The following is a 26267-nucleotide window of genomic DNA, read 5'->3' as shown; positions in this document are numbered from 1 at the left end:
TCTGTTTCCTTTTTTTTCCAGCTTTTTAACACATTTTTAGAAATGGGAAATGCTGATGTAAGTTATTTAATTGTGTACCAGAGGTTTTACTGTTTGCAGATGGTTGCTTTGCTTTCAGGTCAGGAAAGAGAGGGGAAGAAACACTGGTGACTGGTTTTGAAAAAAAAAAAAAATGTAATAGGAGATGTGCACACTTTATGAAAGTGTACAGCATGCTGTAACTGTAGTTGGAGAAGAAACTGAACCAAAGTCAAATCCATGAAGTTATGGACTTATCCAGACACGACTGAAGTCCGCAGGAATGTTTTGGGGGATTGGCTGGGAGCAAGGTTAGGTCTCAGGTTACAGAGTACAGGCTTTGTCTGTGGTTAGTCTTGGTTTTTGACCTTTCATTAGATCGTAGTGGTGAGAAAAATGTGTTAAGAGTAGAGCTGGAAACCTGTCTCTGTGTACTGGGGAAGCAAGTGAGGTGGTTTGTCCTGCAACTGATGAATAATCAATAAAAAGCAGGTTCTAAAAACTTGTCAGCCACTGTGTGGTAATCACTGCAGTAAGAGTTGTATTTGTGACTGGAGTATTAGACTGTTTACTTTTATGGCTGTTATTTATGTTATCCTGACAATATAAAAGCCACAACTGTCAAAAATCTGAGGATATTCAAATGGAGCTTCTATGATCGTATAGCGAAATGTTGAACAAGCGCCCTCAAGTTGACTTTGTTCAGTGACATTCTGAAGTTCTGTTTGAAGTAAACAGGATGTTATAAAATCTATCAAGTCCACACAGAATGAGTTTTCTTTAGGTAAAGAGCTGTGCAATCTCCAGCTGTTAAGAATCATAGCACAATGAGTATCTCTGAAGAAAACAGATTTTAAAAATTCAAAAGCATGCGTAGATTCTGATTCTAGAGGACTGGTCTTCTTGAAGAATGTGCTCATTTTTTCAGCCCCATATATTTCATGCTAAAGACCCCTCTCAGACTTTTTTCACATGTTTTGTGTTTACACTAATTCTGTGTAAAAAGGTTTGTTTTATTTGTTTGTTTTTGGAAGGACATAAAAGGTGAGTCTTACTGTATGCAGCTGAGAATTCAATGAGTTACTTAATTGTTAGCAAAATGATCACAGTGCCTTTGTCTACACAGTCTTGTCTGACTGAAATTGGTAGACTTTATTAATAAAAAGAATGCAGTTAAAAGGCACACAGACACTCCAGTAGATAAACAGAATGTTTATGGGAAGACAGTATGAGCAGTGTCTCAGGTATAGTGCAGCTCTTTGAAAGTGTTGCTGGACATGTGGGTAGGGTGATCCAGTTGAGATCACCTACCTGACCTTCAAAAAAGGTCTTTCATTAGGTTTTATCACCAAAGGTTCATAAAGAAAGTTGCCCAGGCCAAAGAGGAATGGTTCCTAAGCGTTACGATCTAATTAAAAAGCAGTCAGCAAAGGGAGAGTGTAAATGCTCTGTTTTCCTGGTGGGGAAACTTCCACAAGTGCTTGAATTGTGGCCAGTGGTATTCATGCTACTCATAAATGATCGGGGAAATGTGCTAAAAATGAATAGCAAGGTGATAAAGTTTGCTAATCATACTAAGCTCTTCGGGGTAATGAAAGAACAAGCAAATGAGATAAGTTTTTAAGCAACCTATGGTTAATCTGTGGAATTTACTGTTGAGGATGTTGTAAGTGTTGAGAATTTAAATGGTAGAGAAATGTCTAATTTGAATGCTGGAAGCTGCAGAAATACATCAGGAGAATAACATGATATGCTGCCCTTGTTATTCTATAGGCCTCTGCTTTAGACATGGTTGGATATAGGGTTCTCTGCTGGATAAACTGACTTATTCTGGCTGTTCTCACCAATTTTTTCATTAATTTGTAACATGTTTGAGCCAAAAGCTATACAAGTGCTATATATTGTAAGGCATAGTTTTGTCCATCCCTGTTTATAACAAGCTTTCAAATGTGTGCTGTTTAGAGCATTTGAGCTCATATTACATTATCAAGAGAACTGCTCGCTGAGGTCACACTTAGGAATTCAGGAACCACACAAGCTCCTCTGATTTCCAGTTCACCTGGGATGTATTTCAATTACTAGACTTATCCAATTGGTTAGGATTACACATGGCTTTGAAGATACTGAGATGGCATACTGAATGATTAATACTGATCTAATATGGCATTTCTTGGGATACTCGTTTTCTCCCTAAAATTTAACTTGCCACCTCAAATGGGGGCCACTGCACTTTGAGAAATAACAAATAGACACCCAGCATGACCAGGTAACAAACTAATATATGCCTCTTATCCAAAGTGGTCAGACCAAGCAGATTGCATGTGTGGGTTGGAAACTGCTGTTCTGACCAGATATGGCTGGGTTTGCTTCATTATTTCCTGTTGTTTCCTGTTGGAGCTGCTGCAAGTGGAAACTGTGCTGCTGGGTGAGATGAAATCCTTCCCCGTGCTGCTGGTAGTGGGGAGGAGAGGAGCAAAGGGAATCAAAGAAGAAAATAATGAAAGCCTTAGACTTATAACCCTGTCTAAAAGCTTTAGTGATGATTTGGGTAGGTGATGAGCTAATGATTCCAATGTTTTGTGTTTTTTAAAATACTTTTATTACAGTGAAAATTGTCCTTGGAGATGTGGGTTGAAGACTGAAGTTCCATGCTGCACTGGAATAAAGATGAGCTCGTAGAATATATTTATTATGAGTAAAAAAGGGCATGTTTTCAGTTATCAGAGGAATCTTATTAAGGCTTGATTTCAGCTTACAGATGGATCTCTTTAGGGCTTGTCCTCTTTCATTAGCATACGTTTGTATGTAAACCCACCACAGCTCATTGTAAGTATTGTGGGATGATGTAACCAGACTCTTCTTGCTTGTGGTGGATGACATGAAGAGCAAGTCATAGAGTGTGGTTTGGCAGACTCAGACTGGAGAATGTGAAACAATTCCTTGCATGGGCTGTTCGTGCTGCACTGGAGAGAGGTGTGCAGAGATAGTAGATTCTGGATTCCAGGACTTGGTGAGTCGCAGCTGGCCTCATCTGTGGCTGGCAGTAGTCCTCTGTCAAAGAGCAGGATGGCTGCTGTGGCCTCGAGATCAGTTCCAACGCAGTGTTCTATGGCGTTCTGACTCTCATCAAAGTAAATCTCTGTAACCTGATCAACACTGCCTCAACAGAGAGCATCCCCTCACCAACCTGGAAACAGCTGCCTAGGATGGTTGTGGTGTCTTCCAGTGCCAAGGCTGGAAACCCACCTGTGGGACTCCTCACCTCTCACTGATGCCACCTCTGCCTCTGCAAGAACATGGATCATGAGGAGATACTAATAGTTAAGGCTAGACCTGACAAAACAAACTGCAGGGATTTCTAAGGCTGAAATAGTGAGGAGGCATGTGGAACTGCCATGACCATGCTTCCTAGTATTACCACGAATAGTCTTTTTTGTAGTTGACCTGAACTGTGAGTACCGTTAGCCAAAAACTGCTGAAGACAGCATAAGAGCAGGGACAAAGCCACAGGTTGTGCTGTGGTCTTGGTGAAGGCAGTGTTGGGAGAAACTGGAGGAGCAGAAGACAGGTGTTTCATCTTTGCAATCATGACTGTTTTCAAATCCATTCTTTTTGAAGAATAAACATGAGGTTTTGGCACTATAATGCAGACAGGCTACCTTATTGCCTCCCCTTAAAAGAACGTCCAGTGTTAGATCTTGTAACTGTCATAGGAGATGGCAAAATCTGGCCCTATCCATGCAGTAATGCCCCACTGAGGAGAGGAGGTTTAAAAAGGAAGAGACTTTAAAGTATCTTAACGTAAAGAAGGTATTTATATATTGCAATACCATCTAAAACCATAGGAGAAATGGGAATAGAATATTTTGCAGCAAGTTATGTTTTTATGGCAACAGACTTTTGGGACAATAACAGGAAACCAGTTTTCATTGCTAGTAATTATTACTGAAGTGCAAAATGCAATTAAAGAGTGTTCTGTTGGCTATTATTTTCAAATATACTGTTTAATATTATGAATATATTTATTAAATATCATGCTTGATTTGAATGCATTGCTCTGTTTTCTCAGCACAGCAAATGTCTTCTCCATCAGGCTTCTGTAGCAAATACCATGTTTTTATTGAGACTCTCTTAGCTACTTGTTTAGAAGCTGAACTGCATCTGTTTCTTCAAGATGTGCTGGGGAAAACTCTGAAATATGTGTTTTGTCAAGGCTTCCCTAGCCTTTAAAATCTGCTAATCCATTCCTCTGGTTCTCTATATGGGAGTCAAGCACTCTGGTCTTTTAAGACATAAGAACCTAAAAGAGTTGAAAGAACAGAGTTCACGTAGGCACAAATCTGGTTTTGCTCCGATGCCTCATTTGCGCACAGATAACTATCTACAGAGGTAATAGCAGTTATCAAGACCTGTTTATACCTCTGTGGGAACCAAGTGAAAGCCACAGAGAAGACATCCAAGTGACAGTAAGGCTATTTGGTAAAACAGACTTTCTTCCAGATGTAATAAAGCAGCTAAAAGAACAGAGCAGAATGGCTGGTGGCTTCCCTGCTAAATGCAGCTATGGAGGAAATCCTGTTTTAACGTGTAAATATGCTGACAGCTCATGTGCTGCAATGAATAGAGCAGCTTTACCGAAAACAAACAGCAGCAGAAGAAAGATGTTGCAGCATGTTAGGTAGCTGCTGCATTCCAACTTGAGCTGTGTGCGTGGTATGTAAATCAAGTTGTAAGGGACAGGTCAGTAAGCCTCCTTTGATGGAAAAAGATTGTAATAAATATTGCTGTTTCTAAGCAGGTTCCAGGACAAAGTCTGTCTTCCATATATTTATGTGATGTAAGGTTATCCTCATTCGTCATTAGAAACAGCTTTACTCACCCGTTGGAACGCTTATTCTTCTGTTTGGAATATGCAGCTTTTTTAACACATTGGGTTTAGAACTTCTTTAGATGTTCTAGATCTCTTATTAGATTCAAATTTACCTTCTTTCCCTATAGACTGGTTGGGATTCGTATCTGTACTGCTGCAAACTGTTTATTTTGGAAAAGTCGAATTGGAAGCAAAAGCTGTTGAAAGCCAAAGAGGCAACAGGTGCATTTGCAGAGATTTTCAAGGTTTTGCAAATTGGTTTTATTTTGCAGTGGAGTGAAAGCTTTTTCTTGTGCAATGGAATTTTGGGGAAATGTCCTTTTCCAATTGAAAGGTCAGGCTTTTGATTTGGGCCATCTCTGCTTCTGCCGGTCCCTGTGGAATTAGCCAGAGGATAGAAAAAAACTCAATCTGTCAAAAATTTCATTTATCTTGAATTGTTTCCATTTTAATAAAGTAATGATTTATGAAGAAAAGATATTTTCCAGATATCTTCTGGTTAGCTCCATAGAAGCTTATTTTTTCCCTTTCAAGTGAATTCCTTCTGTGACTTGCTAAAATATTAACATGTTTTCTGCCAGTACTCCTTTTGTTTCTGTGATATGCTCTATCTGTCTTGTGCATGTCTCTGCTTGAGTGACCTTCTGAGATGTAACCTCAAAGTATACCTAACCCAGACCTCACTGAAGACACCTGCATCACTGTTTAAGGAATTGTTGGATGAGATCTCCTGGGAAGCTGTCCTTAGAGGCGAAGTAGCGGAAGAAAGCTGACTACTCTTCAAGGATGCCTTTCTGGGAGCACAAGAACTCTCCAATACGAAAGAGAATAAGAAAGTGGGCAGGGGAGGCAGGAAACTGGCATGGCTTGGTGAGGACCTGCTGGTCAAACTGAGGGAAGAGATTGTACCAGCTGTGGAATCACAGAATCAATCACAGAATGTCAGGGATTGGAAGCGACTTTGAAAGATCATCTAGTCCAATCTCCCTGCCAGAGCAGGAACACAGAGATTAGGTCATAGAGGAACATGTCCAGGTGGGTTTTGAATGTCTGCAGAGAAGGAGACCCCACAACCTCTCTGGGCAGCCTGTTATAGTGTTCTTTTACCCTCGCTGTGAATAAGTTTTTCTAGTATTTACATGGAACCTCCTATGTTCCGGCTTGTAGCCATTGCCCTTTGTCCTATCAGTGGATGTCACTGTCAGGAATCAAGGGTGTGTTACCTGGGGTGAATACAGGGATGCTGTCTGGACTTGCGGAGAGGGGATTAGGGACACCAAGGTGCAGATGGAACTGAATTTGGCAAGGGATGTTAAAAAAAACAAGAAGGGATTCTATAGGTACATTGGCCAGAAGAGGCAGGCCAAAGAGAGTGTACCTGCTTTGGTAAACAGGAAAGGAGAACTGGCTATGATAGATATGGTGAAGGCTGAGGTACTAAATGGGTTTTTTTGCCTCAATCTTCATTGGCAGCCAGGATTCTTGTATTTCTCACGTCCCCAAAGCTCTCTTCCTTGTGCTTCTAGGTGGGAACAGGGGGAGTAAATCCCCCCCACTGTAAGGGCAGGGCAAGTCTGAGGCCGCCTCATGAGACTGAATGTATACAAATCTATGGGGCTGGATGACATGCATCCCAGGGTCCTAAAGGAGCTGGCTGATGGTTGTTGAGCCACTCTCCATCATATTTGAAAAGTTGTGGCTGTTGGATGAAGTCCCTGGGGACTGGAAAAAGGCAAACACCACTCAGGTTTACAAGAAAGGGAGGAAGTAAGACCTGGGGAACTACAGGCTGGTGAGCCTCACCTCTGTGCCTGGAAAGATCATGGAACAGATCCTCCTCGAAGGCGTGTTAAGGCACATGAGGGATGAGCAGGTGATCCAAGACAGCCAGCATGGCTTTACCGAGGGAAGGTCGTGCCTGACCAGTCTGGTAGCCTTCTGTGATGAAGTGACAACATTGGTGGACAAAGGCAAGGCAACTGATGTCATCTACCTGGATTTGTGCAAGGCCTTTGACATGGTCCCCCATCACATCCTTTCTCTAAATTGGAGAGCTATGGATTTGAGGGGTGGACTATTCAGTGGATAAGGAATTGGTTGGAAGGCTATAGACAGAGTGTTGAATGACACTATGTCCAGGTGGAGGCCAGTGTCCCTCAGGGGTCTGTCTTGGGACCAGTGCTCTTCAACATCTTCATCAATGTCATCGATGACAGGCTTGAGTGCACTCTCAGCAAGTGTGCCGATGACACCAAGCTGAGTGGTGCGGTTGACACATTAGAAGGAGGGGATGCCATCCAGAGGGACCTCAACAAACTCAGAAGGTGGGCCCATGTGAATCTCATGAGGTTCAACATAGCAAAGTGCGAGGTTTTGCACCTGAGTCACAGTAATCCCAGATACATATATAGACTGAGAGAAGAACTCCTTGAGAGTAGCCCTGTGGAGAAGGACCCGGGGGTCCTGGTGGACGAAAAACTGAACATGAGCCAGCAGTATGCTCTTGCAGCTTGGAAGGCCAGTGGTATCCTGGGCTCCATCAGAAGAGGGGTGGCCAGCAGGGACGGGGAGGTGATTGTCCCTCTCTACTCTGCCCTCGTGAGGCCCCATCTGGAGTACTGCATCCAGGTGTGGGGCTGCAGTACAGGAAAAATGTGGAGCTGTTGGAAAGGGTCTAGAGGAGGGCCATGAAGATGATCAGAGGGCTGGAGCACCTCCCCTATGAAGACAGGCTGAGGGAGTGGGCTTATTCAGCCTGGAGAAGAGAAGGCTGTGAAGAGACCTCATTGCAGCCTTCCAGTATTTAAAAGGGGATTATAAAAAGGAGGGAAATCAGCTTTTTACTTGGGTAGGTAGTGATAGGACAAGAGGGAATGGTTTTAAGCTCAGGGAGGGAAGGTTTAGATTGGATGTCAGGGGAAGTTCTTCACAGAGAGAGTGGTGAGGTGCTGGAACAGGGTGCCCTGGGCAACCTGGTCTAATACCACATCTGGAGGTTGGTGGCCCTGCCTGTCACAGGGGGGTTGGAACTTGGGATCCCTTCCAGCCCAAGCCATTCTATGATTCTGTGATCACTATTCTGTCAGCTTACTGAGCTTTGGAACAACTCCACAGTTTATAAGCATAAGCATGATTTACATTGGTGAATAAAGAATAATTTCATATAAGAGACTAGATATGCAACTGATAGAGGCCTGTGGTTTTTTTGCAAGTAGTATGTGTGAGCACAATAAAGAAAATTTTCATGAACCTATTAAAATCAGAGGAAAGACTCCTTGTGGTTCCCTAGACACATGATCAGACTCTAAGCACCTAGATTTAAAGAATGAATCTCAGCAATTTCATATTGACTTGTCAAATTACTGTAGAATCTGAACTGAAGGAATCCAGAAGCTGTAGAAAAAAGCATATGTTATGACAGCTTTATCCAATTTGCTTTTCACTAGCACGAGGTGTAACAGCACAGACCATAGCTGAGTGCAGTAACAATACAGATAATCAGTGCCTTCTGAAGAAAGAAGCAGTAACATCAAATTCTGATTAGAAAGATTAAAGCTGCTCAAGTGTATCTCATGAATATAGTAGACTTTCAAAGAAATTTTTTGAAAAAAAGGTTTTCACAGGTCATAGGCTTTGTAAACCCATGGAGGAAAGCTGCAAGCCTGTGATTTAATGTGGGAAGCAAAGTTGTTTCATAAATTTTACCAGACTCACGCCTCAGCGCTTATCTTCCTTTGATCACACAATGGGAATTTGTTTTCAGAGAGACATCACATTTCATGGCCTGCCACTTGTGATTTTGTGCCCCTGAAGTGCATCTTAACAAAACAGTCGTGATGAGGAAAAACAATATCCTTTCATTTGGAGCTTAATTACACATTCTGATAATATCTGTTTTTCCCTTCCTCTTCATTCATAGCAGATTAATTTGTTTTCACTTATCTTTCATTGAACAAATATTTTCAATAATATTTTTGACATTCTATTTACCCTAGACAAGCTACTCTAAATAGTAGAGCTAGTCAGATGGAGCTAATTCGCTGCCTTATGAAGAACAAAAAAAGAAAAATGAGCAAATTTAGCATGCCTAGTGCTAGTAAAAGTGCTCATGAGTTTTCAGTCCAGACCACATGTGCATAAAGCTGTGTACTGGCATGGATATTCCCAACTTTTGGAATGCGGATTCCAAGCTTTAACCGATCCCATTCCAGTCATGTACTGCCCATGGGTTACTTGGTCCTGCCTTAGTACTGAACCAACTCCAGATATTTTGAAGTGCTGAAAGGGTGATTACAAGGGAGAAGGAATGGAAGGACATTGGAAGACTGGTTATGAGTAGGTAGCTTTCTGTTTTCTCAAAAAATCATGTTTCACTCTTTGATTTTAAGTGATTTCATATTGGATAATTTAATACTATCTCAAAGTAATTTGGTGCACTGTAAAGGATGCTATGAAAATGCTTATGCCATTATATTAAACAGTAGATACAGGCCACAAAACACCTACCTGTATGACCTAATGTAGGGTACCTGCTTTAGCAGGGGGGTTGGACTCAATAATCTCTTGGGATCTCTTCCAACCCCTGCAATTCTGTGCTTCTGTGAAAAAAACATCATCATGACGCACTGTGCTTCATCCACCACAGTGCCATCATGGTGTGAAATTTGTAGCATTTCATGAGTGCTTAATTTCTGCAGAGCTGCCAGATGAAAGCAGATACCACTTAGGAGTAGAGAGAGCCTGCACCTAACCTCTGTGCAGGTCACATTTGAAGTGCATGTTTACATCTGTATTAATAATATTTTTGTTTTGTTTTAAAAAAAAGAAAAAAGAAAAGACCTTCTGCCTCATTTGGAACCACTTAACTGATACTTTATTCTGTGGCCCACTGAGAATGAGGGGAGCTTCAGACATTCTCGCTCAGCTGTGATGCTCAATCCCACTGCCCAACATTCAGGAGACTTTTCACTAGGAATCACGTAGTAAACAGCGGGGGCCTCTGTGAGCCAATGCCAGGGCTGAGTCCAGGGAGGTTCAAGCAGAATATTGGGAAAAAATTATTCTCAGAAAGACTGGTGAAGTATTGAAAGAGACTGCCCAGGAACATGGTAGAGTTGCTGTCCCTGGAGGTTTTCAAGAAACGCGTAGATGTGGGCACTGAGGGACATGTTTAGTGGTCATGGTGGTGATGGATTGACGGTTGTACTGGATGATCTTAGAGGTCTTTTTCAACCTTAATTATTCTATGATTCTATGATTAGCATGTTAGTGTTGATTACTACATTTGTAATTCCATTTGGAAATAAGTCTATTTGATAAATCCAGGAAAGAGGAATCTAGTTTCTAATTTACTTCAACTTTTATCTTTTACCTGCAGACAGTTGCTAGTGAATTGAATGCTGTGTTTGCAAGACACCTGGAAAATTTTGTTGTAGCATGCACTTCCAGGATCTGATTTGCAGTTTCCTGAGAGGGGAACCCAGAAGAGCCAGCAATTAATCAGGATGTAGTACAAGTTGCATAGGGAGCACCATCTCAGGAACAAGTGAATGTTTCTGCCATTGAGGGTGAAAGGGGATGAAGGAATGGATTTTTGGTTTCCGTCTAGCTGGTTACACTCAGAGCTTCATAAATCTCTCCCAGAACCAATAAATAAGGCCAGTTTAATAGCTCTGGGCAGTCCCTTTCCTTTTGAATATATAATGGTCAAACCCATGTGGTGGGTAATAGAGCCATCAAATGACGAGTGGTAATTAACTGCAGTAGTCCACAGCTAATATAGGTCCCTAATTTGTTTTTTTAATAACAGGATACTGATTACCAGTCAGAGATACCATAGAAGCCAGTCATATAACTCCTCAAATGATGGTGTATGTTTTTTGTTTGTTAGTTTATCCATTGGAATATTTTTTTTTCTGTTTGTTTTCTAAACTGGGCCCTAAGGAGACTTGATTTTGCACAACTTAAATTGCATGCTAATGTATAGCCTGGCTTTCTTTGTGAACATCCCAACATCAGTGTTTTATGGATCTAAGATGGTTCAAGTAATGTTTTTTTTCTTGCTCCAGCAACCGGAGTATAAAGCTAACAACAAAAGCTTAATGTCTGCCAGTTCTGTCCTATATGGGCTGCCTCCAGATGTGGATGGCCTTGATACACTACAGACCACGATGGAAAGCAGAATCTTTGTTTTGGATTTGGAGAATATTTCTTGACCAATAGTTACCTGCATGCATGCACACACATTCATTGTAAAACTATCTACATGAACTTTTTCTGTAGTATAACCTACAACTACAAAATCCGTTAAGGCTGAGGTTTGTTCCAAATCACCAGGTAAATCCTCTTGCTGGTTCTGCATGAGCTGTTGCCTTGAAACAGAGGAAATGCAGTGGTGTAGACTTATGCTGGTTATCATGTTTGAGGTTGAGATGTAACTTACTCTTGACATATAACACCTGTTACTGCAAAACAAATTTCCTAAAATAACAAACCTGTGCTGCTTCTAACTTTTCATCTCTAATTAGCTGCCTTTCATTGACCTCTGAAGGTGACTGATGGATGGGGTACTAGTCTTTTTCTCCCTTGTCAGTGCTCAGCTGAGCATGCTTTTAAAATTACGTATTGAACTCCAGCGTTCCAGGAATGAGGCAAGTAATCAAACCTGTCTCATCAGATTTTAATAGGTCTGTTTCTGAAGGCATGAGTTCTGTGATAAAAATGTGGTTTGTGTGATTACTTTAATTTTCTAATTCCTAGACACAATATTTTGCAAAGTGCTGCTCAACTGATTTTCAAATGTCTCTTCCTCTCTATGACTTCTGGATATCAATCTTCTATTTCTATTAGTATTTCAATTCTGGAACAAAGAGATTGTGGGGTCTCCTCTGGAGACATTCACATCCCACCTGGACACGTTCCTCTGTGACCTAATCTTGGTGTTCCTGCTCCAGCAGGGGGATTGGGCTAGATAATCTTTCGAGGTCCCTTCCAATCCTTGACATTCTGTGATTCTGTGATTTCAACATTACTCTTCAATTACTTTAACAAATAGGAAAAATACATAGCATTTTGGTTTGTTTTGTTTGTTTGTTTGTTTGTTTGTTTCCACATCAGGCTGATGTATGCGACTTCCAGCTATGTGCCTGGTACCATTTATCTTCTACGTTTGTTTCTGCCACTAGTTACTAGCTTTTGTTTGTGTTCCTGCCTTAGGACACGGATGCTCACGCGTGTAGGGATAACTATCTCAGGATCACAGTATCACTGATTTCCAGGACACAGCTTGTTGTTACAAAAGATGTTAGTGTATATACATTTCTTCAAGGGTGAAAGATTAGATTAGAAGTTGTGGAGATGTTGTGCCTATTCTTACTTTCATGTGACAGTTTCATAAACCAGGGTAGCTTCACTCAAACCAAAAGCTACTCCCTAGAGTAAACATTGAGAAAACTGAGTTGGCTCCTTCCCCACTGATTCTTAAGTTCTGTTTATAACGGGTTTTGAACATCTGGGTACAATTGAAATTACTGATAATAAAAAAGAGAGGCAACAGATTACTGCAGCATGATAAGATAAGGAGTGTTTTTATGTGGATTTTGTGCCCTGCTCTGTACTTTCTACTTAAATTTGAAGACACTGGTGGCTGGTAGTTGTATCTGCTGTGTAGTTAAGGGAGATTCATGTGGATTAATTACATTTGAGGAAGAGAGTTCCCAAAGAAGCCTTCAAGCTACAATATCTAGTTGTAACTGTGAAGCACTGTGTTTCAATTCCATAATGAGAAGAAAAAACAACTTCCTAGAGTGTTTTTTTTTTCTGTTGTTTACTGCTTAAATTTACTTATTTATTTAAATTAAGATGTAGGAAAGGTGGAAAAGATAACATTTTTTGTCATAGTCTTGAATTGCAATATGTATGAGACCTAAAGAGTTGGAGGGAGCAGCTGTGCTCCACAGGGGTACCAGCGCAAACAGTTCCATCTCCTCAGTTCTAGACTCGCTCCAGTAAGTGCCTTTTTCATACAGGATGTTTGATCCCTTCCTATGGGGAAACATTGCCCTGTATTATTTCATCTTCCCAGAGAGCAGTATTGGTGCCATTTTAGTGCCAAGCCATACTCTGCTGCTGCAAACCCTCTGTGGGTGGACCTCTCCTCAAATTCTCTATTAAATTTTTCCCATCATCTTGGACTATCTGCTATTCAGAGCAGACTAGAAAGCAGAATTTTCAACTCCGTAAGCAGAAATGATCATCAGTGAAACAATCTGCTGGGCCCAGAACTAGCCTACCATGGCTGGCTCATTGCATCTCAGCTAGACTGCAGGAGTCAGCTATGTGAGGTCTCCTGCAGCACATGGTAGCTGAGGCTTCTGTGCGAGAGGGGGAAGGCTAACACCAAATAAACCGTGGCATACAGAGTGTTTGCCTGAGTCCTTAGCCTAGATTGGTTTGAGCTTTTCAGAAAATTGAATGCACAGGTGATAGTGTAAACAGGCAGTGTAAAATCCAATAGCACTTTCTCCCTGTGGGATTGTTTTACATGGTTTGGCTCTGCTCGTGGGGCTATTACCTCTCAGTTTTGCTTTAAGACTTTGAATGAATTCCCAGAAGATGAGCTGAGCGTTTGAGCTTTTCATTGGCTGTTGGGGTTCAAGTGTTTACAACGCTCAAAGTTCAACTGGCCCTTGGGTCTGTGAAAAAACTCCCATAGGAGAAAGGTTTTCAGAATTGAGACAAATATATCAAAAAATATTTGTCAGGAGGACAAAATATATACTCAGTATCATAGGTGAGTGCAAAAACCAGCTGTGATGCTGGTTGGTGACACTATAAGTATTTAGACCTGTCATGGACCAATATTGTTCTCTCACATCTATTATTGATTTAAAAGAAGGAAGTGAGACTTCTGTTTCTTCAGCAGTATAACTTCCTCTGTTGGAGATAGAGGACGGACATTTTAGCCTTTAGTCATTTCAAGCCCTTTACCTTCATGCAGTCTGCCCCCAGCTGTAGCTTCCACTGGCCATTGGGCAATAGCAGTGATTCATCTGCACAGATGCAGACTTGCTGTAAGAAGAAAAAAGCTCGTAATATTAAAAGGAAAGTCAGTGGTCCAGGCCAACAGGGTAAGTGCAACCTCGTCACATTCCTTGACCTATGCATGAGCTGCTCAGGCTAAGGGGAAGTGCTAAATGCTTTTTAAATTCTTTTAAAATTTTTCTCAAGTACAGGAAATAGAGAAATATGTCCCTGCATACCTTTTGGAATGCAGATTATGTCTCCCTTGACCCATGTTAATAAAAACACTAGCATCTTGCAGGGTGGGGAAATGAAAGCTGCAGATCTTTTCTGTTCGTCTTTCCCAGCTGGTCTTTCTTCCCTCACTGGCCATAGCACAGGGCTTTGGAACTAGCATTGACAAAGAATGTTAAAGCATGTTAAAAAAGGAATTGTTTTATCCTGGATCTTGAAAATTGAGTTTCTTTTTTTTTTTTTTTTTTTTTTTTTTGCACTAAAAAGAGTAATGTTAAAGATTTCTGTTTACATTTGATGCATAGTAGCACAGCCATGGTAGAATTTATCATCTGTGTAGCATGAAGTTGGATCCTGATTTTCAGATTTTTTTATTACCTGCGAGTCTCACTTGTGTGTGAAAGCTGCAGGTATGTTGTACTTCTAAATATCAAATTTCTTTCCCTTTCCATGCAAATAATAGGTAGCATGATGTTTTGTGTGTCTCGATGTGCGTGTATGCGAACAGGGTTGCCTGTATTTAATCTGTACGTTAACCAGAACTTCTATGCATTTCATGATTAATGCATTTTACCTGGCACCAAGCTGGCAGCAGAGTGGCTCCCCTGCTGCAGCAGGCTGTGCTGTGAGCAGCAAATGGGGCCTGGGAGATCCCCTGTGAGCAGGGAGATTCCTAATCCTTTCCTTACAGCAAGTGAGCCTGATTCGTTCCAGATGTACGTGGATTTAGTTACTTGCAAAGCTGCCCTTAAAATGTGACTTAGAGCACAGAGAATCACTAGTGTGCCCTCAGAAAGTGGGTTTTCTCTTTCTGCTTAGGAAGATGTTGTTATAGACATCATCGTGTAGTTATGATGCACTTTAAACGGATGATTAATAGCTTTAGAAAGAAGTATCGCAACATAATGGTGTTTAAAATTATTTCTATGGGGTTACTTTTAAACGGAATTTCATTCTCCAATTTTTTTTCATTGTTCAGTAGGAAGGACAGGACATGTGGGTCCCTTTCAACTTGGGATATTCTGTGATTATCTTTAAGTTAAATCTCAAATTGCTGCTGCTACCAATTCACAGCGGATTCTTTCCTCCTTTGCATATTATTGTCTTAAATATAAAGTTACTTTAGAAGGGAAAGAAGTAGTGGCAATATCTATGTTAAATTGTAATTGTTGGACACAAATGTGTAGAGTGCATAACACTTAGTATCAACCCTGCATGAGATAAATATCATGTAACTTTCCTTTGCTTACTGAAGTGATGCTTCCAGATTTTGCCAACAGGTTTGATAGATGTTGATTTTGTTTTTGAAGGGATTACCAGAAGTGAGATTAAGAAGTTCATGCAAATAATTAACAGTTATAAGTGGTTGTTTTTATTTATTGGCTTCCAAATATGTACTTTTGATTATTAATGAATTCCAGCTATCATTTTGTATATCTTCATAATTTGCATGCTTTTCAACGCTAAATGTTGGCATAGGGGCCAAAAAGGTTAAATGCTTCCAAGTGCTCTCATGTAGTTGTCCCTTTCATTTGGCATATAATAAGTAAAAATTCCAAGTATTTTGACCTCACAAAAGTTTTTCAGTGGATCTTGTGAAGTGTACACTTTTGCAAATGTTTATTTGCACTGATAGCTGATCACAAGAATACACCAAAATACACCAAAATGTTTAGAAAGTGCCCAAAATGTTTAGAAAAATGTCCAATTATAGGTAGGATTGGTTGGTGTCTGCAATTTAGTGAAAGCAGGAGAAAGCAGGCATGTTTCCTGGAGATTTATATTTGCTTCTTAAAAACCTCTAATTGAACTGTAAGCCATAGTTTTGGGCTATAGTAAATGAAGATCATCATAAATTAAATAAGTACAGGAAACAAATGCTATAAATATTGTCTCCATTATGTGGAAAAGTTGCACTCAAAATCCACAAGCATCAGCTTTAAACCCCAAGTCTATACCATCTTGCTCTAGACCTCCTGCACACCAGAGCCCTGGTTGCTTCATTCTATCCCTTTGGAAACCCAGGTCTGGAAACTTTTTGCAAATGCAGAGAGAGAGCTCAGTGAGCTCTGCTGTTGGAGTTTTGGTAGGACTGCAGCTGGCAGAGAAGTGTTTATAAGTGCCATATCTTTGGAAACACCCTACTGAAGTGGATGCTCTGGTTGCAACCCCACAAGCACAGCTGGAGGCTGCCATAAAGATGTTTCACATCCAGCACCTATGCTACTTCCAGACAATCTCTGATGTACAAAGGTGCAGTGTGTGCCAAAGTTCCCGTCTCTGGTGCAGTCGATCCTTCAAAAGAGATACGTGACTGGCAGGCTGTGTGGCCACCCCTGGGTTGCTGTGTGCTACAGCGTGCCTGGGTGTTGTGAAACAGCATCTGGTAGGGTGGTGGTGTGTGGTGCCTTCCCTCAGAGCTTCCTTCATGCTTTTGGTGTGGTTGACCCCTAGAGGAAATGACTCTCTGCTGTGTGCCTGCAGGGCTCTGCCCTGTTCTGACCAGCTATTTGATGGTTTCCCTGTGATGCTGCCTCAATTTCTCCAGGGTATATGAATGATTTTACATTCCAGTTATGATCTCTGTAGACAGTTTGATTTGGGTTTTTTTTTTCCTTATTTTTGAATGTATACCTGGTATATTTAATAAAATCTTTTAGTATATTTCTAATTCTTAGACCTGCAAGCCTGTGCATTCATACCATCTTTTCCTGTGATTTATCTTAAGCCCGTGTTCTTACTTGTTAGGTCATCTTTTGGGAAGACTGGCATGATTAATGTATACCAAATAATGTGTGTCTATTTGTGATCTGTGATGCCTTACTACAATAGTGTAGGGATTCAGGATGTATGACTATTACCTTAATTCCACCATTCTCTTGATTTTCCTTTTGTAGAACATGACTCCATCGTGTTAAATCCAGCATAAACATCCAAGGAAAGATCAGTCATATTCAGTAGATGGTTGTTATAACTTTCACACATTTTTCCATTCATATCAATTTCTGGATTTTATTTAACCCTCTCTTCCTTGTTTTCCCTGTCTATACCATAGTTCTAAGATATTCAGAAAGTTGCTAGAATGTTTCAGTAAGAATAAATTATTGAAAGACAAAATGAAATAGAATTTGTGTTTGAATGTGATCATAATGTTTTGTACTTGTCGCTTTTTACCCATTCAATGACTTTACAGTCTTCAGCTGTTTTATTCCCAATAAAACCATATTAACAGTGTCACATGAAATGGTTTTACATGAGAATCATGGGATTTTCCTAAAATCACAGAAGGCAGTGTGAGAAACAGGATTCATGAGCTGCTCATTTTCCATACAGTTGCCTGTACCATGCATTGGCTGTAGAGTACGTTGCCGAATTACTGATCGCAGTTGTACTGAGACCCGTCTGTAGCAGTAAGGACAAGATTGTGCAAGTAGCCAAGAGTTAAACTGATGTAATTGTTTTTGCCCACAGTGTTGATGACAGAACGGCCTACCTGGCCCTGGGAGCAGTGCGGAACATCTCTCTTAACATCTCAATCTCTAACATTGGAGATGACGCCTACGACACCAATGTTTTCTTCAACTTTTCTGGGGAGCTCTTCTTCATCAAAATGTGGCAGAAGGTAAGAAAGGCCAGTGTTGCTGTGAGCAAATCTCCTAACATTGAACCAACTTACTTGCAAGATGTTGGAGCAGGGGTGAACTTGTCCCCAGTGCTGAGATGTTTGAAAATTGTTTCTGATTATGCTGGGCTTGAATTTCTTCCAGGCTCTTTACTGAGGTTTTCTCTTTTGTGGGTTTAAGCTATGTAAATGATACAATTTGTGCTTGTACAGAAGAGAGCACTGTTATTTGGTGTGAGTTAATGGAACAGAAAGATTGTTTGCTTGAGGTATTAAGGTATTAAGAGGCAGAAGGAGAATTATTTGTAAACCTGTAGGATACCAGAGGTCACTGATATGCAAAGGCCACAATGCATTTGGCCATCCTGGTCATCTCCTGACCTGGACTCCTACGTTTTCTCCTAGCAGAAACCAAGATGGAAGGCTGCTCTTTGCTCATCTTTAAGTGGAAGTTTGGTTTGTGGCCAGGGCCCATCATTAGTTCCAAGAGCTCAAAAATACTTTTTATTTCACCTGAGTGGGCTCACATGAAGATTTTCAGCCTTTGTCTCTTCACATTTAGATTGAAATGCCCAATGTTTTCGTTAGCTTGAGTTTATTTAGGGTTGATGTGTAAACACTGAATTGAGCTTTTTACAAACTGGCTATGATAGCTGTCTGGTTGAGTAACATGAAAATAATTGTGTGAAACAATAGATTTACAATAATAACATTTTGTTCCTGCTTTTTCTAGTGATTTGTGTCTCTCTTCGAGCTTTGCTGTGCTTTGTAAGCAATAAGAGCAATATTAAAAACAGCACAACTGTCGCAAAGTATGGGATTAACATGACCCTTTGAAACAATATTTCGCCATTATTCATCAAATTTTATAGAGGAAGATTTATAGATTTCGGCTATTATACACCTAAATTGCCTCATTACATAATAAAGTGTGATAAATTCTGACATAAGTTAATTCTGTTGGTTTTCAGATTAGGCTGTAACACTGCACACAGTTACAAACCTCATGAAGTTCTCTTTGTATTATAAGCTTCCTTTACTGATAGTATGTGCTGCAAGTGTGCAGTTCATCAGGAGAAAAAAATGAAACACAAGGAATAAACCAGAAATGCCTTACCCTAATATGCAGCTTCTCCTTAATGGAAGTTCACATGAAGACTTTCAGGGTGCAGCCCAGCTCCTGTTGAAGTCAGTGGCAGGATTTCCATAGCTTTACACTGAAGAAGAAATAGTTTGATGTATGTTTTTTAAAAAGATTGTTGTTGTTGTTTTAATTCTGTGTTTACATGTTAAATATTTTACATGCAAATTAACTGCAACACCAGTTGCCTTTGTTGTCCTTCTTGGCCAATGCTGTCAGGAAACAAGCTGATGTGCTGTCCCCCTTAGTGTTTTACCTTGAGCTGAGATCTAAAGCAGACTTGAAACAGCTGTGCTGAAAGCTATCTAGAAGGAGTAGTTTCTGGAAGCAGATGACATTGTTGTAGGGTTATCTCACCACTCAGTGTCTTCTGCTAAAAAAAGCCAGCATTTCTTTAAAAAATACAGAATAATAAAATACAGCACATATCAAAGAAACATGCAGGCTTCCTTCTTCCTCAGGTCTTGCAAGCAGTAGAAAGGCATGCTATTTCTGCCATTCCACTGTTTGTGTGACTGATTTGATAGGGTTTTGTTGTTGTTGTTGTTTTCAATAACTTAGTAACAGTTTTGAAACACTGAGTAACAGGGTTGTGTTGGGCAGCTTTGCTTCCTCTCAATCAGCTTTTGCTTCAAGACAAGCTAATGGATTGCTGGCCTCATCATGCGTCCAGATGGGAAACTGGATTACAACTCATAGCCTCAATTAGTGTTATATTTTCCGTAAGCTCCCTGAACAATGCTTTTTTAAAATAAAATATAATGGATTCTTTTTTTCATAAACTACTCCCATCCCTTGACATCTGTGCATAATATGTACTGTGCATGTACTTTAAATAGATTTTGTTCCTGGTTGAACATCACCCAGGCAAAAATCCAGAATATAAAGCTGGAGTAAAACTGATGACTCATAAGATTTCCCTTAGTGGAGCAATTGCAGAATCAAAATTGCTGTTAGTTGTTGGAAGCTTCCTGCTGCAATGCTTTCTAACAAGTGACAGTGGAGTGGAAGAGAAGGGTCTCTTGACACTGTTCCTGCAAAGGGACCCTGGAACACTGCATGATGAGCTGTTTAGCCAATCTGTAGTCCTTTTGAGAGGATGTCAGTCTCCTGTTTAGTTTACTTGTGTCTGCAGTGGAGATTCTGGCAGATTCAGTCTGATTATTTCTTGCTATAGGTTGGTTATGTTGAGAACTGACAGTGCAAATGCCAATACTGTTCTTCCAATGGAGTTAGTGCAACAAAATGCCACAGCTCATATTTGATTAAAAAAAAAAAAAAAAAAAAAAGATGAACAACCCAATACTGGTTATGGTACACTCCCTGAAGTTCGTTAGTGGGGAGAGCTCTTTGCTTTGTGGAGGCTGAGAGTTCATGAGCCATGATGGACAGAGCATCTGGCAGGGCTTTGCAGCTTCTCTGAGAGGTGAAAAAGTGTTTGCTGACTGACGTTGAAAAGGCTCAATTTATTCCACTGTCTGATTTTCCTGCTGTGCTACTGCCAGTCCTTCCTGCTCCATGAATGGAGCCCAGCATTTTCTTTCCATAGCTTCTGACAGACAGCCCTCCTCCTGAGGCACAGTGTGTGGTGTGGGCTCCAGAGGACAGCTTCCCATCCCTACCCAAGCTGTGGTGGTTTCACCTCTGTTGTCGCTGCTGCCCTTCTAAGGGGCTGTTGTCACAGGAGTGTCACCATCCTGCACTCAAGGCATCCCTCACCCTTTTTGAATATAGGAAGAGACTGTTCTGGGGAAGTGAACACATAACTACAAATCAGAAAAGTGGTGAAATTCCTGAATTCTTAACGTACAGTGTGGGTTTAATCTCCAGTAGCTTAGTATGCAAATTATTTTCCATTAATTATGGTTTCATTAACCACATGGTGTCGTATGGGAGTAACAATACTTACATTATTTTTCAATTCTTCCTAATATGGTAGAATTAAACTGAGATTTTAGAAGCCAGATATAACATTTTTTTTTCTTTCTTTTAATTAAGTAATATCAGAACGAAAAAGTCCTCTCAAGGCTGAGCAAAGACTGGATTTCTTTTTGGGTTTTTCAGGTTGACAAGGTTTGATCATTGATGTAACTCCTGTGCAAAGTTTCAAGTTCTGATACAGCAAGAAGTGGTGTTTTTTACAGTTGCATGGGAGTATTGCAATGTAGTAAATTTCAGAAGATGTCCACTAAGAAAAATGTTCCTTTTGAAATACAAAGACATTTAATTGCTTTCTCTCTCTCTTTTTTTTTTTTTTTTTTTTAAAAAGGGGAAGGAATAAGACGCGTCACCTGTTCCCTTTGATTTTTTTTTTAAATGACGTTGATAAAGATTGGCCACCTCTTCTGTGTACAGTAGATCTGCTAATTTATATTTTGTATCTTTTCATTGTCCCATAACCTCAATTCAGCTTCAGGAATGCTATTTCAGAGCCTGAAAAACCCACTGAACAGAGGTGTTTTTGCCACATTCCTATAGAAGAACACAGCATGCTGTTTGTATGCTAGGGAGTCAGGAAAAGGAATAACAAGCTATTACTGCTGATTTTGACATCATTTTGCATCTATTGGAATTGCCATCTGACTTGTGAAGTTTTGCTGAAAATGCTTCTCAGAAATAAGCACGCTGCTAACCATTTGTTAGCTGCTGCTCAGAGCAGAAGGATATTTTTAGTACAGTTACAGAAGAAACACTATAAGCTTACTGGCCATGGCAGCTGACACTTGTCAGTGATTTCCCAGGTAGGCTGGTACAACAGCCACCACTGAAAGGCAAAATCCCATTCTTCTGTGCCTGGCCTCATGATTCATGATACAGACTTTCTCCCTCCTTTTTGGGGGGTTGATATTCTGCAAGTTCAGTGTGATGAATGGGCTTCCCAAGGGTCAGGTGAGTGCCAGGTAAGTGCAGGAAGAGCAATGGAAGCACATGATCAAAGAGCTGAGGTTAGGGTGTAGATGTAGGCAGGGCATTATCTTTATGAAATCAGTTCAGGGGGTTGTATCCCAATGGTATAAACATATCATAAGTAACGTAATAATATAACCAACAACAATAACCCAGTATCTAAAGCATTAATCTCTGACTGCTCCTGAAGTGCTCTGCGAGAGCCAGAGGGAACCTAACAGCTGAGCCCATCTCAGGGTTATGGAGGGAGGAGGTCAGGAAGTCCTGCTGCTGACTGTCATTTCCAGCCGTGGTTTATTTCTGTATTTCAGGCAGGCTCCCAGCATCCAGAGCCAGCTGTGAGTAGCACTCCTGCTGCTTCTCACAGCAGCTTTCACCAGCAACAGCTGGATGAAGCTTGTGGGGCTGGGCCAAGGCAGAGGGAGCAGCAAGGTTATGGTTTCCTAGAACGTATTCATTTCTTGTAATTCTTTTGTGTGCATCTGAAACCTTGGTACTTGCTATGAATACACTGATAATCTGAGTCACAGTGCTTATAGGTCTGTATTTTCTCTTCTGCAAGTAGTGTGGTGCCTTGTCTGGGTTAGTAGGCAGGTCAGTTGCAAACCTAATCTGGTTCCCTGAGTGCTTGCTTCCTTCTCCTGACAAAGAGAGCCCAGAAAAGCTGTGCATGCGGGAAGGATTTAATTTTTTCCAGTTTGGAAATTCTCTTACACTGGTTTCCCATGCTGCTCATACTTTCTAAGAGACTTAAGTCTCTCAGAGTAGGATTCTGACTGAGGACAAAAGCCTAGGACATGTGCCCTTTTTTGGATCCATCTGTGCCAGTGGAAGACACCATAGGTCCTGGGTATTCATAATGTCTCTTTTCCAGCAGTTATTGCCCCTTTAGATCCACTGGCAGAGAAGTTAAATGATTAGCAGTAACCTTTTAAATTAGTGGTTTGAGTTAAGCTAGTTGACGTTGTGTGGAGTGAGCTGGAGCTGCTCCTGTCATCCCCTCTCCTAGGGTGTCAGGAGAGCGATCCCAAGTGGCGTAGAAACTGTAAGCCCTGTGCTGACACAAGCATGCCTGTAAGGCTGCCCACCCAAGGAATACATCACGTATGTGAGGCAATGGGAACCCTTTGGCTAGTGGAGCTTTTATAGCCAGAATTCTGGAGTTTGAGCAGAGTAGCAGTCACTGCCACATGGTGCTTCCGTGCTTTTGTGAATCTAATGCTTAACTGTTGCTCTGGGGTGCACCAAAATATTTCACACCCCTGGAGTAAAATTGTGTAACTTCTTGATCGAAAAGAAAAAATGCTTGCAATTCAAGCTGTATGACTTCATTGCTTATTTTACATAGGTTGCTTTGAAAGTAATGCCTCCTATATTGCCCCTCACTACAGGAAAGATATCAAGGTCCTGGAGAGTGTCCAGAGAAGGGCAGTGAAGCTGGTGAGGGGTCTGGAGCACAGATCTTATGAGGAGCAGCTGAGGGAACTGGGATTGTTTAGTCTGGAGAAGAGAAGGCTCAGAGGAGACCTTATAGCTCTCTACAACTACCTGAAAGTATGTTGTGGCATGGTTGGGGTCAGCCTCTTCTGCCAGGTAACAGTGGTAGGACTAGAGGGAATTAAGAAAAAAAAATCTTCTCTGAAGAAGTGGTCAGGCGCTGGAACTGGCTGCCAAGGGAGGTGGTTGAGTCAGCATCCCTGGAGGCGTTCAAGAAATATTTAGATGTTGTACCAAGGGACATGGTTTAGTGGGAAAATATTGGTGGGAAGTGGACGGTTGGACTAGATGATCTTGGAGATCTTCTCCAATCTTGGTGATTCTATGATTCTGTGATTTATTTCCATGGAAACTGCAGCAGATACAAAGAGCACAATAACACTGTTTGATAGAACCAGTTCTCAGCAAGATTTTTCAACGCTTGCTACTATTAGATATGCATTTTTTCCAGTGATGAACAAGACCCTACACATAACATGAATGTGGCACTGGAGAAGGTTGTCCAAAGATGCCCCATCCCTGGAGGTATTCAAGGCCAGGTTGGATGGGGCCCTGGGAAACTTGATCTAGTGGTTGGCAACCCTGTCCACATTGCAGGAGTTGGAAATAGATGACCTTTAAGGTCCAGCCTAAGCCATTCTATGATTCTAAGATTCTATGCTGTGCTTGTTAAAATCTGCATCATTGGAGGTCACCCACTGTTTCACAGCTGCTGTGATGATGATGTTGCTAGGAAAATGTTGCCCACACAGTCCCATCTTTCATCATCCCAGCCGGATGGAAATCAAAAGGCACCAAATCCAGACTATATGGTGGGTGTGGTAGGACAGTCCAGCCAAGATTGGCAATGTGCTTCACGGTCTTTAGACTGATATGGGGCCTGGCATTATCGTGTTGCAACAGAAGGTTGTCTTCTTCTCTGGCCTGACGCTGGAAGTTTGAGCCTTCAGCTTTGTCGCTGTCGTGATGTAGCTCTTCATTTTGTGGTGTGACAGCTGTGCATGGCTGTCTGGAATGTAACTAGTCTTTCATATCATTGTCTCCACTGCTGAAATGAACCACCTACCACCTCACTGTGCTGACATCCCCATAAACATTCAGCAAGCATCAATGAATGCCAATGGAGGAATTCAGTTCTACACCTTTGCTTCATACACAGTTCCATGTTAGACACCATTTTGTCAAACTGCCCTTCTGCTGCTATCTGTCACATAACAACAGAATGTAAAGGAATATTGGTAGGAAGGTTCAACCTCTACTGCCATACTATCAACATCCACCTCTGACAGCTTGTGCCAACATAGTAAAATAGGTGGCATTACTTTGGGAACAACACTTGTAATTCTCTTTTCCTGTAAATGCTTAATGAAAACCTTAGAATCATAGAATGGCTTGAGTTGGAAGGGCTCTCAAAGATCATCTAGTTCCAACCCCCCTGCTGCATGTAGAGTTGCCAACCACTAGATCGGATTGCCCAGGGCCCCATCCAACCTGGCCTTGAATGCCTACAGGGATGGGACACGTGCAGCTTTTCTGGGCAGCCTGTTCCAGCACCTCATCACCCTCTCAGTGGAAAATTTCCCCCTGACATCTAATCTAAAACCTTAACTTTTATGCTACCGTAGGGATAAGTAAGGAGTAACATTTTTTTCAGGGCAGAGATTATTCGATGTGTTTGGTATCCCCTAGTCTTAGCAGGTAAGAATTGAAGGGTAAACTTCAGATCCAGACTTTCCTTTGGGATTCACATATCACTCCCACAGTCAGGGAATGGCACTTAAGACTGGATTTAGTTGTGTAATTAATACTGATAGAAGTCTTGTAAATTTTCCTCTTACTGTTTATATCTGAAATAAATCTTTGTTATTTTTCCCAACAAATTAGCTCAATGAATAAAATTCAAAATCCCCAAAGTCTGTTGGCACAGTCCCTGTTGGAATGATTCAGAAGCCATGATTTTGCAGGAATTTACATCTTGTTCTGCTTAGTGCTGGAAGAGCCAATGTGAGTTTGATCATTAAATCCCATTTTCAGGAGCAGCTTAACTCTTACAAATCAGATTGAAGGTTGATAGCATGTACATTTCCAAAACTCTGAATGACTCAGGCCTTGCAAAACTGGATGCAGCTAACTCCAGCTGGCTTTAAAGATCTGAGTTTTTGCAATCTTAAGCTACTTGTCAGGAACAAATGACTTGCCATGGAGGATCATCAAATGCATTTCCGCAGGAAGCAGCAGAAATTTCAGATTTCAGAAGACAATGCTTTAGATGGTGTGCATGTTTCTTTTGGGTGAAGTTTAAGTGAAAAATTGTTTTGCAGTATAAAAAGGTGGTTTTAATTTTTGTAAGGATTGGGGAAGGTTTGTTTGTTTTAAAGCAGCATGTGATCAGTAAGCTATTATCAAACATTTATTTCTGAAGACTTGATGGTGCTGGAATAACATAACAGATACGTTGAGAAGGCTCCTGCTGATCAGATTGGTCTGTGCTCTGGGTTGTGTGATGAGGAAAGTGATTACCCTGGAAGTAGCTCATTATGACTCTTATTTCAACTGTTTACATATATACTTGGATATAAAAATAGTGGCTTGGAGGAACAGCCTGGGATGATCTGTGTGGTTCCAATTAGGGGAGATTTTGTTTGACTGCCTCGCCCTGTTCTTCCCATGAACCTACAAGGGGAATGGTTTTCTGAAGGAAGAACAACGATGTGGATGAATACATTTTTGAGAGATGTACTTTTTTAGAGGCTGGAAGCCAGCCTGTGCTGTAGCAGAGCCTGCTGATGATGAATAAGGACCCACAAGCTGGAGTACCACCAGCAAAAGTAAGGGAGGATTTCCACAGCTTTTAGTGGCTGTAATTGCAGAGTAAAGTTGTTGAGTTTGGGAGTTGTTTTTGTTGTAACTTGAAGTTTCAATCTATTGACTTTCTGGTATGAGAGGTCAGTTCTGTT

At 41.0% G+C, this 26267-nt stretch overlaps 1 protein-coding gene and 1 long non-coding RNA gene across 3 annotated transcripts in view; one reads left to right on the top strand and one right to left on the bottom strand.

The window, feature by feature from the left end:
• Nucleotides 1-26267, top strand: part of ITGA9 (integrin subunit alpha 9) — a 218121-nt gene that overhangs the window by 119532 nt on the left and 72322 nt on the right. The window contains exon 18 of the mRNA XM_021386283.1: nucleotides 17615-17765. Coding sequence (XP_021241958.1) covers nucleotides 17615-17765 — 151 coding nt within the window. The remainder of the gene's footprint in view (nucleotides 1-17614; nucleotides 17766-26267) is intronic.
• On the bottom strand, nucleotides 7914-22981 carry LOC110393413. Of its 2 annotated transcripts, XR_002434999.1 has the most exons (4): nucleotides 19163-22981; nucleotides 18883-18982; nucleotides 13877-13957; nucleotides 7914-12931 (listed from the first exon to the last, which is right to left on the bottom strand). It is a non-coding gene; the product is annotated as an uncharacterized LOC110393413 (long non-coding RNA). The 2 variants fall into 2 exon arrangements; XR_002434998.1 differs by having other exon boundaries at nucleotides 7914-13957; nucleotides 19163-22977.

The sequence above is a fragment of the Numida meleagris genome, chromosome 2, assembly GCF_002078875.1.
Source record: "Numida meleagris isolate 19003 breed g44 Domestic line chromosome 2, NumMel1.0, whole genome shotgun sequence".
NCBI classification, from domain to species: domain Eukaryota; kingdom Metazoa; phylum Chordata; class Aves; order Galliformes; family Numididae; genus Numida; species Numida meleagris.
The sequence above is the reverse complement of the archived record's forward strand: the minus strand, read 5'-3'. Positions and strand labels throughout refer to the sequence as shown.